General features: G+C 38.6%; 1 protein-coding gene across 16 annotated transcripts in view; it reads left to right on the forward strand.

Moving 5' to 3' along the window:
* The window catches only part of MARK3 (microtubule affinity regulating kinase 3), a 61970-nt gene that overhangs the window by 12876 nt on the left and 34369 nt on the right, over positions 1–14725 (forward strand). For all 16 annotated transcript variants that reach the window (XM_051622511.1, XM_051622515.1, XM_051622512.1 and 13 more), the window contains 3 exons: positions 613–804; positions 6797–6850; positions 14283–14331. In XM_051622511.1, coding sequence (XP_051478471.1) covers positions 613–804; positions 6797–6850; positions 14283–14331 — 295 coding nt within the window. The remainder of the gene's footprint in view (positions 1–612; positions 805–6796; positions 6851–14282; positions 14332–14725) is intronic.

Consider the following 14725-nt stretch of genomic DNA (forward strand, 5'->3'; position numbering starts at 1 on the left):
GTAAGGAACTTAACATGCTGCAGACAGTGTTTCAGATCTCCATAACTGATGCTCAGCCTGTCAGTATCGGAGGTTTCTATACGCTAGGTAAGATCGCTGCCCTTGTTCTCCAGGTATTTTCAGTCATGGGGTTTTGTGGGAACTGGAGTCCAGTACAAGAAAAAAAATCCCCAAACCCATTTTATTATTTTATTAATTTTATTAAACTGTCCAATAAGGATTAACAGTTTAGTGTGTATGCCTTTGGAAAAGCTTTGTTCTTTACTCCTTCCTCAAGGCTTTCCTGCTCTCATTAGGCACAGTAAAGCAAATGAGAGAGAATATCAGCACCTCCGTGTTCCATAACTGATTCAGCAGTCCACAGAGGTTACTTAAAAATGTTGCTGCAGTTCAGATGACATTCCACTTGGTCTTTGCCAAGTGATGAAATGAACTGAGAGCCTTTTTATTGTCCCCATCAGAGCAAAGTTCAGCATGAATCTCAAGTTCAAGTTTGATCCTTTGAGGGTTTTTTCAAAGCAGTTGCTAATGTTTTTGAATGCTGTATGCTTCTCATCGTTGATGTGCTTTGTCTTTATTTCTCAGCCTTATCTGTGTATGTTTTTATTGCAGCACACGTCCCATGGAGATGGACGCCAGGAAGTTTCCTCTCGAACTGGGCGCTCTGGAGCTCGCTGCAGGAACTCTATAGCTTCCTGTGCAGATGAGCAGCCACATATTGGAAATTACAGACTCCTTAAAACGATTGGAAAGGGGAATTTTGCAAAAGTAAAGCTGGCAAGGCACATCCTAACCGGCAGAGAGGTAAAGTGGTATGGGTGTAAACAGTAGTGAATTGCAGTAGGTGTGAAGGATCTCTTAGAATAGCATCATGTAAAGACTGTGAACATTTACTATGTTTTACTAGAGATACAGCCACTAATGTAGAAAAAAGTAGAAATGGAAATGTATTTTATAGTCATAATGACAAAATATTTTTTCTTGAAAATGGTCTCTTACATTTGTATTTTTAACAAGTCCCTAGCCAACTTAATTATGTTCAAGTTGGCTACTAGAATTCTCTGCTAAATCCTCCCATTTCCAAAACAGGACTCTATAAACAGCAATTAAACAAGCTTGCTGGGAAGACTGCCTCTTGCTGGGTCTGTACTGTACAGTGCAGGGCAGTATTGGAGGGGAAGTCAGGAATGAAAGCTCGTAAACATATCTTCTTGATAATGGTCTGAGTAGCCCAAACACAGCATTTCCTTGCCAAAGCAACATGTATTCCAGGAGTTCTGCTCGTGTCTGCAGTGCTGGGCAGCCTTGGGAAGACACTCCAGTTTGTTCAGAGCTGGTTTGTCTGTTCCTCAGTGTTGTGTGGTGTGGACAAGCTCTCTCTTGTTTCTCTTCATAGTGTCTATTTCAGCTCCATAATGAGTTTCTGCATGCTGTTGCAATATAATTAATGACTTGCACTTAAGGATGGTCCTGATTTGATGAGGTGTAGTCCTGTTTGCTTGCTATAAGAAGGTGTTTCTTGCTGCTGTTTTATTAATAGCGGCTCTACATACTGGAAGAGGGAGAAACGCCTTGTTGACCTTTTCTTGCCAAACCTGTCTAATGAAGTAAATGTTTGCTGATACCAGCAAAGACTTTTAAAGAAAGCTGTGTGCCTGACTGCAGTGCTTTAAGGGAATTTATTTTTTCTGAGTGTTGGAACAGGCTGCCCAAGGAAGTGGTCAAGTCACCATCCCTGTAGGTATTTGAAAGACTTGTACATGTGGTGCTTGGGGACATGATTTAGTGGTGGACTTGGCAGCATTAGGTTAATGGTTGGACTCAATGTTCTTAAAGGTCCTTTCCAACCTAAATGATTCTGTGGAATTCAGTAGCACTAGGAGGAACAAAGGGGACATAATTTTTTGCAAGACTTGTTGCAAATTATTTTTATTTTTTTTTAAGCTGACAGTTCTGCTGATCAGCAGTTGTCTTCTGATGTTAAAGTTAGTGCTTATTTGTAGACAAAGTGTTTTATTAATTGCTTTCCACTTGAGTTCCCTCCTCTTTATTGATACTTGAAAAGGCAAGAACTTGGTTATTATTTCTTACAGGTACAGGAGTTGGAGATAAGTATTGTGCCACACATTGCTTTGCAAAAATTGAAGTACATTTTATTTCACTTGCACATGTGTGTTGACATCTGGTTAATTATGTTTGTTAGAAATTTCAACAAACAAAGTGACAGCGTAAAATCTCTGGCCAAATTTGGAAAGATTTTGGTACTAAGTTTCTTTAACTCTGATGGAATAGATGTAATTCAATCAAGTCAGAGCATAAATACTTTCCAGGACATGACCATTGGTCCTGATTACCTAGACGAAGTGGCATTCCTTTGAAGGGAACAGCTAAGCTAGTTTGAAATAACTTCAAAATATTACTATAACTTATTCTTCTACTATTTAAGAGATATGAATACAAGTATTTTTTTTTGCTTGGTGAACTGTACAGTGTTGATGATAAATACGTAGTTTGGATGTGTATGACTAGAATTGCTCACTGTGTGTAACAATTTCCTCAGAGTCATTAATTTATTCTTGCCCTTACAGAAGTATTTATCTGACCAATCTTTAGATTGTGCTGACCATTTTCATGTCTGTCACGTTGATGTTTTTTGGTTGGGATTAGCAACAGCACCTTGTACTTTGAATCTCTCTTTCTTTGCTAACTCATCTCCAAGGTTGTTTCTGTCAGTTTTCCATTGTATTTGATGATGTCTCAACTTCTTCAAGACTTCAACTCCTTAGTCATTATGGTTTGACTTTCCATGCCAGGGCCATTGATACAGATATTAAACAAGATTGGTCCCAAGTCTTGTCCTTGAAAAACTCTACTAATTTATTTCCAACCCGATACCTCTTCAGCCATTTTTTAAATTAAAGAAGCTTTTTGCACATTTCAGCTTCTCTAGTTCAAGAATTTCCATGCATCCCCCTAGATGAGGTTCTACAGTAGTCCAGATAGTCATATCTTGTGTGTTTCCATTGGGCACTATTAACTGTAGGAAAATCTGTTGCATTTAACCCTTCTGCCTGTTTCCTTATTTTTTGCCCTGTTCATTTCAGGCTCAAGAGTTTTGTGGTAAATGGCTCTTCGGGGGGGGGGGAAGTTCAGTCTGCTAATTTCTAAACCTGTGCTGCCATTTTTTTCTTGGCAGATGTTGGAAATCTCTGCTACAAGAATACTTGTTTGGGTGTTGGTGTTTTTTTGTTTGTTTGGTTTTGCTTTTTTGCTTTGTTTCCCCTTTAAACGTGCTACTTTTAAGAATTCCAGGATAATATTCTCAGACTGGCCTCAGCCAGCCAGCACTCATCTTCCTGAATTTGTGACTTCCTGCTATATGCACTCATTCCTGCTGGCTGTCCTGTGTTTGTTCCTATTTTTTTTTTTTTTCCATCTAATGCACTAAAATGTAAAACAGAATGCCTAGTTTGGGGAGTCATGCGTAAATGAGTTTTCATCTCTGTTGTATCCTTGTGGTGTTTGAACCCTGCTTATCTTCTCCTTGTTATCTTTGTGGCTATTCTTAATGTTCTTTTAAGTGTTTAGTTCAATTTCAGTTTATGGCAATTGGTTCTTTCTATCTGTACTGATAACCTTCTAAATCATGCAGCAGGTCAGCACTTTTTTGTTGCTACTTGGGAGGAGGCTATGTCTGTTCAAGCATTCTTCCAGGGTAGTTGTGCATCTCCATACATCTGGAGTCCTTCCTTACGAATTTTCCTGCAGCTTGAGATGGAGCTTTCATGTTTCCAACTGGAGTGAGTTCCAGCACTCTTTCATTTCCGTCTTTAGTGTGTCTGCAGGACATATGATGAGAGCCCAGCCTCAAATTACAGAAAGGGAGAAATGTGTAGCCTTGGAGGGGTGATCAGAACATCCGCCTAACTTGCAGGGGCTGAATTGTTGTGCCAAGGAGTGTGTGGCCTTCTCACTGCAGAGGAATGGAAGGGAGGGTAAGCTTCACTGCACTAGAACTGGTGTTTGGAAACACTCCTTTGAGATCCTCTGTCCAGGAGAGTAGTATTGAGTCTTCATTGTCAATCTGGTTTTGTTAATTCTTTGTCTTCAGGCCAGGTATTTTTTGTTATAATTTATCAAAGTTTATTTCCTCTGGCAAGTTTTTCATACTTGCCAAAATTAATCTAAAAGTTAAAACTAGCTTTTGATGTTGCAGAGGTGTTTAGAATCACAACCCAAAATACATGGATCCTTCTGTTAATTAAAAGCATATGTTCAGTCAATAGCCAGGAAGCTGAAGTTTCCTAGTGAGATGGGATTCTTTCAGTATCTAAGTCTGATTCCAAGGAATCTATTGTCATCTTTCTGTTCTTCCCTTGGAAGAAGTGAAATTGAAGAGGTAGAAAATACTCTGAATGGTAGGGATTTTGCCAATTTGCTATGTCTCAACTTCTCTCTAATTATCTTAACTCCCTCATTCAGGCCATGTAGGAGGAATGTTTAAGCCATGTTCTTATGAACGGTGAAAGTTAATTTTAATTCTACTAACTGATGCAGCAGTGTAACAGTGTAGGTGGACATGCATTCCTTCTACATTGGCCATAGCACGCAATACTTGAAACCGTTCCAGATTCACCTTGTGTAAAGACAGCAAAGTTTCTGCTTTGGAAGGCAATTTGATTCTCTATTATCTGTGCTTAGTAAAACAGAGGGTTTTCTTTCTTGGGCTCCTCAGAGCTATTCTTGAGGGCACACTCCCTTTACCTGTGGTTTGGAGACCTTATCAAGGCACCTGAAATTGCTCCTTGTACCAGTGATGAGTTCAAGCTCTCAAAGTCAGTCTTAACACATTGTACTCTGTGTTCAGATGGGTAGGAATTCTCTAAATTTGTCCTACCTTTAAGGATATAATTAGTGTACTGAGCAGGCCTGTGAGTCTACTTTCAGAAAATTGAGGTGTGTGCCTTCCCTGTATTTCCAGGGCTGAATTTGTTTGCCAGTGTCAGAGAGCTTTGATCATCTGGCACCAGTGCACAGTGAGAGAGGTGAGCTGTGTTTTGCAGAAACCCAGTAGCTTAAAACTTTGTGGGTTGAAATAAGTTTGTCTTTCAAAGATTCACCAGAATGGTTACCGCTCAGGACACAAATGCAACTTTTTCTGACTGGAATGCACTTACCCAAGCAAACAACTGTCTTCTATGACATAGGTAGTCTTGAGAATTTCAGATAACATTACCTGCTCCTTGAAAGAGCAGGCAGTCTACATCCAGCATGGTTTTATAAGAGATTGCAGGAAGTGAATAACTTTGTTACTTACGTGACAACAGTTCAGCAGGCTTAAAGGTAGAGATAAAAATCTTTCTTGGTTCTGTACACAGCTGTTAATATAAAAATACCTGTTGCTTAATGTTTTCATCTTGTTTGTATTTTTGAAGTGATTTCTCAAGGTTTTGTAATGGAATTTTGCCTCAGGAAATAGTGGTCTTTAATTTCAGTAGCATACCTCAGAAGAAAATACTCCCAAAACATAAGTATTCTTAGATGGCTTCTTGGTGACATCTCATCATATCTTGCATCTAGAAGGGCTCAAAATAAATCCTGAATCTCAACTTCAGAAAACGTTCTATCTATCACATAATTGTCTGATGCACCCAAATGTTGAATACTGTGTTCCCCTCTGTTTTTGCACATCAGTGTAGGGATATAAAATCACTTTGATGTCAGACACTCTCTATTCCATATGTTGCTTAACCCCAAGATGACAAAAGACAGCACAGAGTGATGCAGGGAAATGAGAGCTGTGTCATTTGGCTGTGTTTGAGCCAAAAATACAAGAGGAATGGAAAGCCCTTCCTTTGCATCATTGAGGTATTATAATCAGCTGAGTTGCAGCATCTCCTTAGCCTCTGTAGAGTTTCTTCTGGTACGTTTAGTCTTTAATTTAGAAAGGCAAAATACCAATTGGCATGTAATTCTAGAAAGATTCCCATTTCGTGTTCTAACTCATCCTGTATCCAAATAGCGTTGCACTGAAGCTTGTCTGTGCCTATTCATTCAAATCTTCAGGTTCTGACTAGTTACCATGGTACTGAATTTCTCTTTTTATGTTTTTTTGTGAAATTTTTAGGTTGTTCTTTAGTATTTTTGTGGAGTATTTACTGAAAATATGAGAAACAGTAAAGTACTCAACTTGCCTAAACTTTTATACTACAGCCAATGGGTTTTCCTGATGCGAAAGTGTTACTTCTTTTCATATCCACCAAGTAGCAAACTGATAGAAATATTCAGTGAATTTCCAAAGGTGAACTTAGTTCTTGCAAAATCTCTATGGAATTCCTTTCAGTTTGTTCTGAAATCTCTGCTTTTAGAAGCATCTTCACCAACTGCCACTGCCCAGTCCGTACAGTGTAATTTGTTGTGTAATTATACTGTGTAAATATTATCTGTAGGCATGCTGCTCTCTATTGGGGCACTGTCTCATGGTGGAGCTTCCACTGCAATTAAAGTGATGGTCTTAACATCAAGCAAAGACTATGTGAGCTTCTCCTCTTAATACACTTAAAATACTAGGGGTTTTTCCACCCTGCTGTTTAGTTTGTCACAGTAGAAGTAAATTATACTTTAACCATTATTTAAAAATATTTTTAGTTTAAATACAAACACAAAATTTGCTGAAGAAATCTTGAGTGGTTTTTGTGTAATTTTTTATTTTGCATTTCTGTTACTGAATTTGACCATCATGTAATAATGCTGCATTGTTCATATGGAAAATACTGATTATGAACTCTTTCTTTAGGTTGCCATAAAAATAATTGACAAAACACAGCTGAACCCAACTAGTCTACAAAAGGTAGGTTTTCACATTTAGTATTTCCAGCTCTGTTGTAGCTTGTTTTGTTTCATGCCTCCTTCCATTAACCCTGAATGCCTGTGCTGGAGAATCTGAATCATTGCATACCTTGCACACATCTGACCTACTGTATTTAATAACTACTTTTGTAACAGATATTTTTGACAACCCTGCAGTTGTTCAAGATGAACTTGTACAGAGCTGTAAACTGAGAAAACAATGGTGTTACCACTTCCTTTGTCTCTCAGGCACAGCTAACTTTGTAGAGAGGATGTTCATGGTCTGGTGTCATGCCCCCATGTCTCCTTGCTGGTCACTTAGTTAATCTTAGAAAGCTTAAGTTCTATCCTCTCAAACTGGCCTTGAAAATACTGCCTCTGGACTGAAGGTCAAGCGGTATCTATTCCTTTCACATGATTACAGCAGAAAAGGTGCTGCACTTTTATGGAACAAATTGGAGTGTGGCTATTCTGGTTTCTTCCCTCTAGCCTCAAATGTTTAATGTGCTGTTGCAGTTGTATTGCCTTATCTAAAGTAAGTTGTGATAAATCCTACTCTTTCATCAAGCAAACCAATCTGCTTTGGAGTGCCTGCAGGAAGTACATTTAAATGTCACTTTTACCTAAGACTTTTCTAACTCTGTCCTTTTAAGTGCTGCAGTCAAAGGCTTTTTATTTACTTTTGAGTACATTGATTAAAAAACTTGCAATATTGGTTTTTGAACAAGAGAATACCCAGAACTTACCTGCAAACAAATAGCACAACCACAGTAAATTAGAGAATATACACATTTGGATTTTATACAAATACTAAAATGATTGACTAGATGTTTTTATCAGAATTAATGATGCAAAAGTAAATTGGAAAAACACACAACTTCCTACATTGTATGGTTTAGTTGAGTGGCAAAGAATAACCTAGAGAAGAAAAACTCTGTTTGTCTGAGCAGGTAGTAACTTCCTGCTGACCCTGTACGCTGCGTAGAAGTAGATAACATGGTTCCAGTTTTCTCAGATTTTTTTTTTTTCATCTTAATCCCTGAGGTTATTGGTAACTTCTAGGTAAGCAGGGAGGAAATAAAATGCAAATTAGGTAATACGATGAATTAGATAAAGTTGATTTGTGTGGCAGATCTGTGCAACTTTGAATGCCCGAAAAAACTGTTAGATGCTTGAAGCACTTGGAAGAAAACCAAAAGCTGTGTGATATGAAGGGGAGGAGTCAGGGCATGGGAAAAACAGTCAGAGAAAAGTAGAGAGGCCATATTTTCAGACAAAAAAATAAAATCTTTATCCTTCAAAAGGTGTTACCTTGTGATTGGGCCATAATGCTAGCTTGAGCCCAGGTACAAAGCACACCTTTGACAACTCAGAGGTGTTCAGTTGACAAGGCTGCTAACTGGACATTTGCTTATGGCCCTGTGGTTCCTGGGTTTCAGCCTGCTCCACGTCCACTTGTGCCTGTTTTAATTTCATTTTTATTTACAATTTATAAATTAGATTATAAAGTGTGATTTGTAAATTGGTCTTGTCTACTACTAGGTTTCTTAAATGGGAGTCAGGAAGAATAGTGTAAGATAGCAGGGTAGAAATCAGATGAGATTTGGTGAGTGAGGTTCCTAATGTGCTCTCCTCTCTAAGCTCATTTGTTACATGTGCACAGAAAAAAAATTAGCAGGATATGTTAGTGTTCTTAAGAAAGGGAAAGTAATTTTCTTAAAGTGAAATGCCTGCTTGTAATAAGCAGAGTGAATGCACAGCACGTTACTTAGCAAGTTTGCTTTATCAAGGCTTTTGTTTTGTTTTGTTTTTGAAAACTTGCCCTCAGCACTGTCAGCAGTGCCACAGCCTCTGTGCATTTGAAGCCAACTGGGCACGCGACCTGTAGATGTAGGGGAAGCTGAGCTGGAAGTGCTTCTGGTCTTGTGCTTCTGGTCTTGCACTTCTGGAGAGAGCAATAAAATATTTGAGGTATGGTGGGGAGGGAAGGGCTGTGCCAAGCAGAGGGTGTGGTGTGTAGTATCTCAGCTGCGGTGTAGCTGCATACCCTAGGCACCCTTAGGTGGGGAAACATGATGACTAAGGCTGCCAGTTCTGGTTTTATTTGTATGACATCTTCCACACCGATACTTCAGCTGCCGGAAAGAACTTAACCTTGTTAAGGACTCGCTCTGCTTTCTGGAGCAGTAATTCTCAGCATGTCCCCGCAGCGAGCTCCGGGTGGCTGAGGTCCTGACAGCTCAGTGCTCAGCTCTTCTCAGGGGTCGAATTTCTTGTCTGCTGCTGAGGAAGTCTGTGGTAGCCACATGCAGCTACTCTTAACTGTTGGTTTAGGACCTAATTACTACTCTCCTGCTCCTGCTTACTGAGGAGGAAACTCTTAACTGGTACTTCCCTGCTTTGAAAGAAAAGGGAGTTCTTAGAGCTTTTTTCCCATGCTGGTGCTGTGAGTCATAATTGCTGTTCTCTACAAATGTACTTGTGTACCCAGTTGCAGTGAATATTGGTCTCACTGGAAACAAGTGCTGATGCTACAGTAGTTCACTTCCTCCTAGACAAAAAAAAATTGTTTGTTTTTGTTTCTTTTGAATTAGCAGTGCCATTATGTGCAAGTTATTTTGTTGTTTTATTTTTTTACGAAGTCTATGTAATAGCATTAAATCACTTCTCATTTTCCTTTTTTAGACTTGGCTCCTTAGCCAGATATTTTTGTTCGTTGTGTGCAAATGTTTTGCCACTTGTTTGGGTGATGTTTTGTTAAAGCTTTTTAGAGTTCTAAAACATCCATTTTAACATGGACCATGTCCTTTCCCAGTGTAGCTCAGTCAGTAACTTAAAAACTACAAGAAAAGGATGAAAATTTAAATGTTCAGGCTGTTCCATTTGCAAGAAGTTTTTTTTCTGTTTTCACATTGTGGTTTGTTTGAGCCAAACTTGTATTGTGTAAAGGCTTCCTGCTGAAGGCTCCTAATTACATGTAGGGCATATTTCAGTGAGCAGGTGGGTATCAGGAGGAGCCTAATACAGGGGTAAATCTTGAGCTGGTCTGGGACAATATCTTGTGAGAAGACCACCCTTTGGGGGGAAGGAGGCCTGGATATGTTGGTGCTCTGCATCTAACTTGCTTTTTGCAGAACTTATTTTTGAAATAATTTGTTACTGCAACTCTTGCAATAGCTAATGCAGTAACACTTCCAGTCTGTCTTCTGGTGTGTTCAAAGAGAGTTGGCTTAAAAGCTGGGTTCTTCGTTCCCCCCACGCTCTCGTTGTTACGGATGTGTCAGCATAATGAAGTTCAAGTAAAGTTGTTTCAAGATTATTACTCAATATGTGTCTGCACTTCCATTGCTGGTTTGTTGTTTGGTTTTTTTTTTACTCAGTTTGTCTGCTAGCTGCATTAATTACATGTAATTCTTTCCACATATCTATCATGGCTTACAGTCAAAGGACCAGACCACAACAAAGCTGAAAGCCATTTGTTTGGCAGACTAAGGATGTTTGTCTTTGCCTAGAAACATTTGTTGAGCTCCTGTTGACGGAAAATGAGCTGTTCAACAAGCTGGGAGTAGTTTTTTAATCTCAGTATTAGAAATTAAAGTGATAAGCACTGTTTTCAGTTGATTGTCTACCTTTATGGTCTTGTTATGAAAAGTTCCTAAAACTAAAAACTGTTCTTTATTGAGAACCTTCACATTACATCTTCTGATCTGCATTCCTGTGGCAGAAAACCTCAGATATGTGGGCATTTATCATACCTGCTGATATCATACTACTTTGCAGTGAATTTTACTCTGTGATGGTAATTACTATTTCTGTTGCTAGAAGCCGATGCACATGGTATTTTGGGGAAATGATATCTGGGGAACCTTTTCAATTTTCAACATACCATGTGAAAGTTGTATGATGATAGCATTGTATTTCTCTATCAGAAATATACTATAATACATAATACATGTGTCAAGCATTTGCAGGTATCCCTGCGGAAGCTGCTGTCTCTGTCAAAACACCACACATAACATTTAAATTGACTAGGGGAGCACAATCTGAAATGCATTTATCTAACTAAATTAAAATTTCGTTAATTTGGTTGTGGTTGTGTCCTATTCTCAAGTATTTATATTTTAATTTCCTCTGAGACAAAATAAAGTTTTTTTTAAAAGCCTGTTCCTAGTCGCCCACTTCAAAAAATGGCTCATATATAGAAGGAACATTTTGATATGCTTCATCCAGATTAGTAATGCAGAGTAGTTGTCTTCTGGAACAGTGTTTTGTTTACAGCAGTCCAAAATGTGGTATGAGCCTGACTTGTATCATACTGGACAATCAAAGTGCACAGTGAACAATGGAGGAAGTAGCTAGCTTCAGCCAAGTCTCAGCATACTTTATTAAAAATAACTTTTAAAAATAATATATTAATTTACATTATTATATTGTGAATTTTAGCCTCATTTTTACAGTCTTAGTCTATATTGCCCTTGGTTGACTGTTCTTGTTTGGTGGCACCAATTATGACTGCCTATATTCCCATACTTAATCCTATGAACTTATCTTTTTTTTTTAGGTGGGTGAGGTGGTGATAAATAGACTAATGGCTGAAAAACAGCCAAGGTCTTCATCTGTGCAGCAGTGGAATTGCCCTTGGTGAGAGTCTGACCCAATAGGCTTTTTCAGAGTATTGTGAGTGGGAGATAACAATCAATTGAGAGTGAATTAAGCACTTCAAAACTTTGAAAGCTGACTAGAGGCTTTCAAGTTCTATAAGCTGTGATTAAAAGTATTAATGGAGTATTCAGAGTATATTATAAGCTAGTTCAGGTGAATGAAAAAGAAGAAAAAAATAGTTATAGATTCATCTTTGTTTAAATTTTTGATCAGCAAGAGATGTTGAAGTAGTCTGCCTTGTTTAACTATATATGAAAAAGGTCTAGAAATAGTTAAAAAGCAAAGGGCAGTTTATTTATTTACCTTTCTGAGGGAAAAAGAAGACATGCATGTGTAGTTTTTGCATGGCCAAAAATGTATTTGATCAATCCTGATAGTATTTAAGCAGCTTGCCATCTAATGAAGCATCAAGCATAGACCTTGATAATAAAATAATGAAAGGCATTGGGAAAACTGGTTTTACTCTGTGTTTGGGTATGTGGCTGTAGCATGTGGGAGAAGGTCTCTTGGGCAATGCAATGAGGATTGCTCCCCAAATCCTGTTTACAGAAAAATCATGTTTACAGAAACATGAGAAAGCAGAGAATGCTTAGAACAACTCACCTCCAAATTGTGGAACTTTGGTTTTATTTATTTCTTCAAATTCCACCCCCTGCATCTTCTTTCAATTCAAGAGACAAAGGTGCAGGGATTTATTTTTTTTTTAACTCTTACATTGTTTGCTGTTTGTTTCTTATGTCTCACTCTTTTTTTTTTTCTTTTATTGAGTAAGTACACCTACAGATTTTTGAGTCATTAGTAATACCTATAGACATATTAAATGTCTTCACTTTATCTGAAATCTTACCTGAGGCAAATCTTGCAGCAGCACTTTTTGCTTCCTTACTGTTATTAACAATGCTGTTATCTTTTATTTACAAAACTCTTTCTCCCATGTCTGCATTCCTTTGGAGCTGTGGACTTTTGTTCTCTTTACATTTAGTTCAACCTGTTCTGTTACAGTCCTGGTATTCCTGTAGAAGCTTTGGGTTAGGTTTAGAATAAAACCACTTGATTACTTCTGCTTTTTGAAGCATGCTGTTAGAAAACAATAGAGCTTAAGAATGTCAGCCCTCTGGAGTCAGGTTGGCATGGGGGGAGCTGCAGAGGGAGAACTTCTAGGTACTCGACTGCCATATAGCGTGCACCCTGAAAAGAAAATTCTGTGCGTTTTCCAAATACAATCATATTTCTACTTCAAGGGTTTTTTGTGATCATTTTTTATCTTGGCTTTTTTAAGGAAGAAGTAGTGGGAGAACTTTTAATTCATCTGTTACTAACCAACTTCATTAAAAGCAATGTTTTATATTACACTAACACCACCTGTGGCATTTTTAGGATTAACACTTCTGGGCTATATGCATATTTTAATTGTCTTTTGCAGAGGAGTGTTTTCAGAGTTGAAAATATTTAGCAGCTCATTGGTAGACTGTGCTTTCTTTTGTGGTTTGTTAAATGTCATTGCCATACTGCCATGTCCAGTGGCAGGAGGACGGAGTTACTCTGTCACAGGCAAATTTGAATACTGCAGAAATAACTATTTATGCAAGACTCTGTTCACATGGGTACTGGTGTTGGAAAAGAACAAGATCCTTGCAACCAGTCTGTGGCCTCTGGATGCAGCACTGTTGGTCTAATGTCCCACTGCAGTTTGAAATGGGCAGTTGTGCTCCCTCAGCACCCATCTGGCCAAAACAGCGGTGCTGTGGTGGACAAGGGAGCTGCAACAGAACACTTGGAGTGTTTTGATCTGGGGGAGTTGTGTGGTTTTGTGAGATTTTTCTTTTAAATTCATTCTGGACCTTGTGTGTCTGCGTGGGTTAACACCCATGCCTGCATAGGCGGTAGGATTCTGTCCCCTGGATGGTAAAGAGGGTGGGAACAGCTGATCCCTTTGAGACTCTACCCCTGAAGTAATGGTGTTTCTTCTGTCTGCTGGGGATTGTTGGGCCAGGACAACAGTGTTTGTGTTTTGCCCTTCTAATTTTGGCAAGTCCATTCAGCGTGTTGTACTAGCCCAGCAGGCTCGATGTATGTCTGGCAGAGAGTCAGTGGAGCTGTGGTGACCAACCCAGGACTAGATGCTGCTGTGCCTCAGTCACCTTGCAGGGATGCTTCTCATGGGCCAAGAAGGGGGCCTTGCCTCCCCATCTCTCCTCAAAACTTGTTCCTTGCTGGTGTAGTTGGATAGCACATTTTTGTGTGATAAAAGCAGCTGATTTTTCATCTGTGAATTCGTGCTGTAGCACAGTAATTCCCTTGGCTTTAACAACATACTGAAGAGTGACGAGTTCATACCAGTAATGTAGTATGGTGGTCTTCAAACAGTGCTCTGGAAGAGGGTTCCTGAAACTTTGGAAGCAGTATTTTCTGTGAAGGGGTGAAAAAGATGGTGTGAGACGCGCACTGGCCAGCAAGAAGCTACGTGGGCTTAGAATGGTCTTCTGGCCCCAAAAGTCTGCAAACCACAGAGCAAAGATCTCTTCTGAGCTCTCTGGAGCACTTTGTGGGAGTGTTCAGGTTTTTGAGGGTTGATTTGTTTGGGGAGGAGTGTTATAAAATGCAGGCATTTAAGTTCTTCCCTCCAGTAAGTGCTTATTTTATAAACTTTATTGAAATGCTAATAGTAATGTTTGCTCTTTGTGTTTTTAATAAATATGTAAAAATGATCAGGCTTTAGGAAGAATGGGTATTACCTATTTCACTAACTTAATGTTTTCTGTTTATTTCAGCTCTTTAGAGAAGTAAGAATAATGAAGATTTTAAATCATCCAAATATAGGTACTTTGTTTCTTTCACATAATTTCCAAGTCTGGTGAAATGTTGACTTTTTCACTGTTAAAACTGTGCTGTGAGTTTAAAAGATGATTTTTAATAGGGTGTCAATTTACTGTAAAGTAGCAGTAATAAATTATTTTTCAGGTCTGTGTGTTTAAAAAAAAAACCCAGTGTTTTAGTCCCTTTGCACAAAACTGTTACTTGCATAGCTAGCTTAGTTTTGCTACTTTTGGGTACAATATTGGTTTTGACTGAATTCAAGGTCTCATTAAAAATAAATATATACCAAAACCAAGAATTGGCCAAGAAATTGTTCAGGTTTGTTCATTTAAATGATCTGGAATTACTAAAGAACTGTCAGCAAACTGATAACTCATAGCTCATTTGTCACCACGTA

The sequence above is a fragment of the Apus apus genome, chromosome 5, assembly GCF_020740795.1.
Source record: "Apus apus isolate bApuApu2 chromosome 5, bApuApu2.pri.cur, whole genome shotgun sequence".
In the NCBI taxonomy this organism is placed as follows: domain Eukaryota; kingdom Metazoa; phylum Chordata; class Aves; order Apodiformes; family Apodidae; genus Apus; species Apus apus.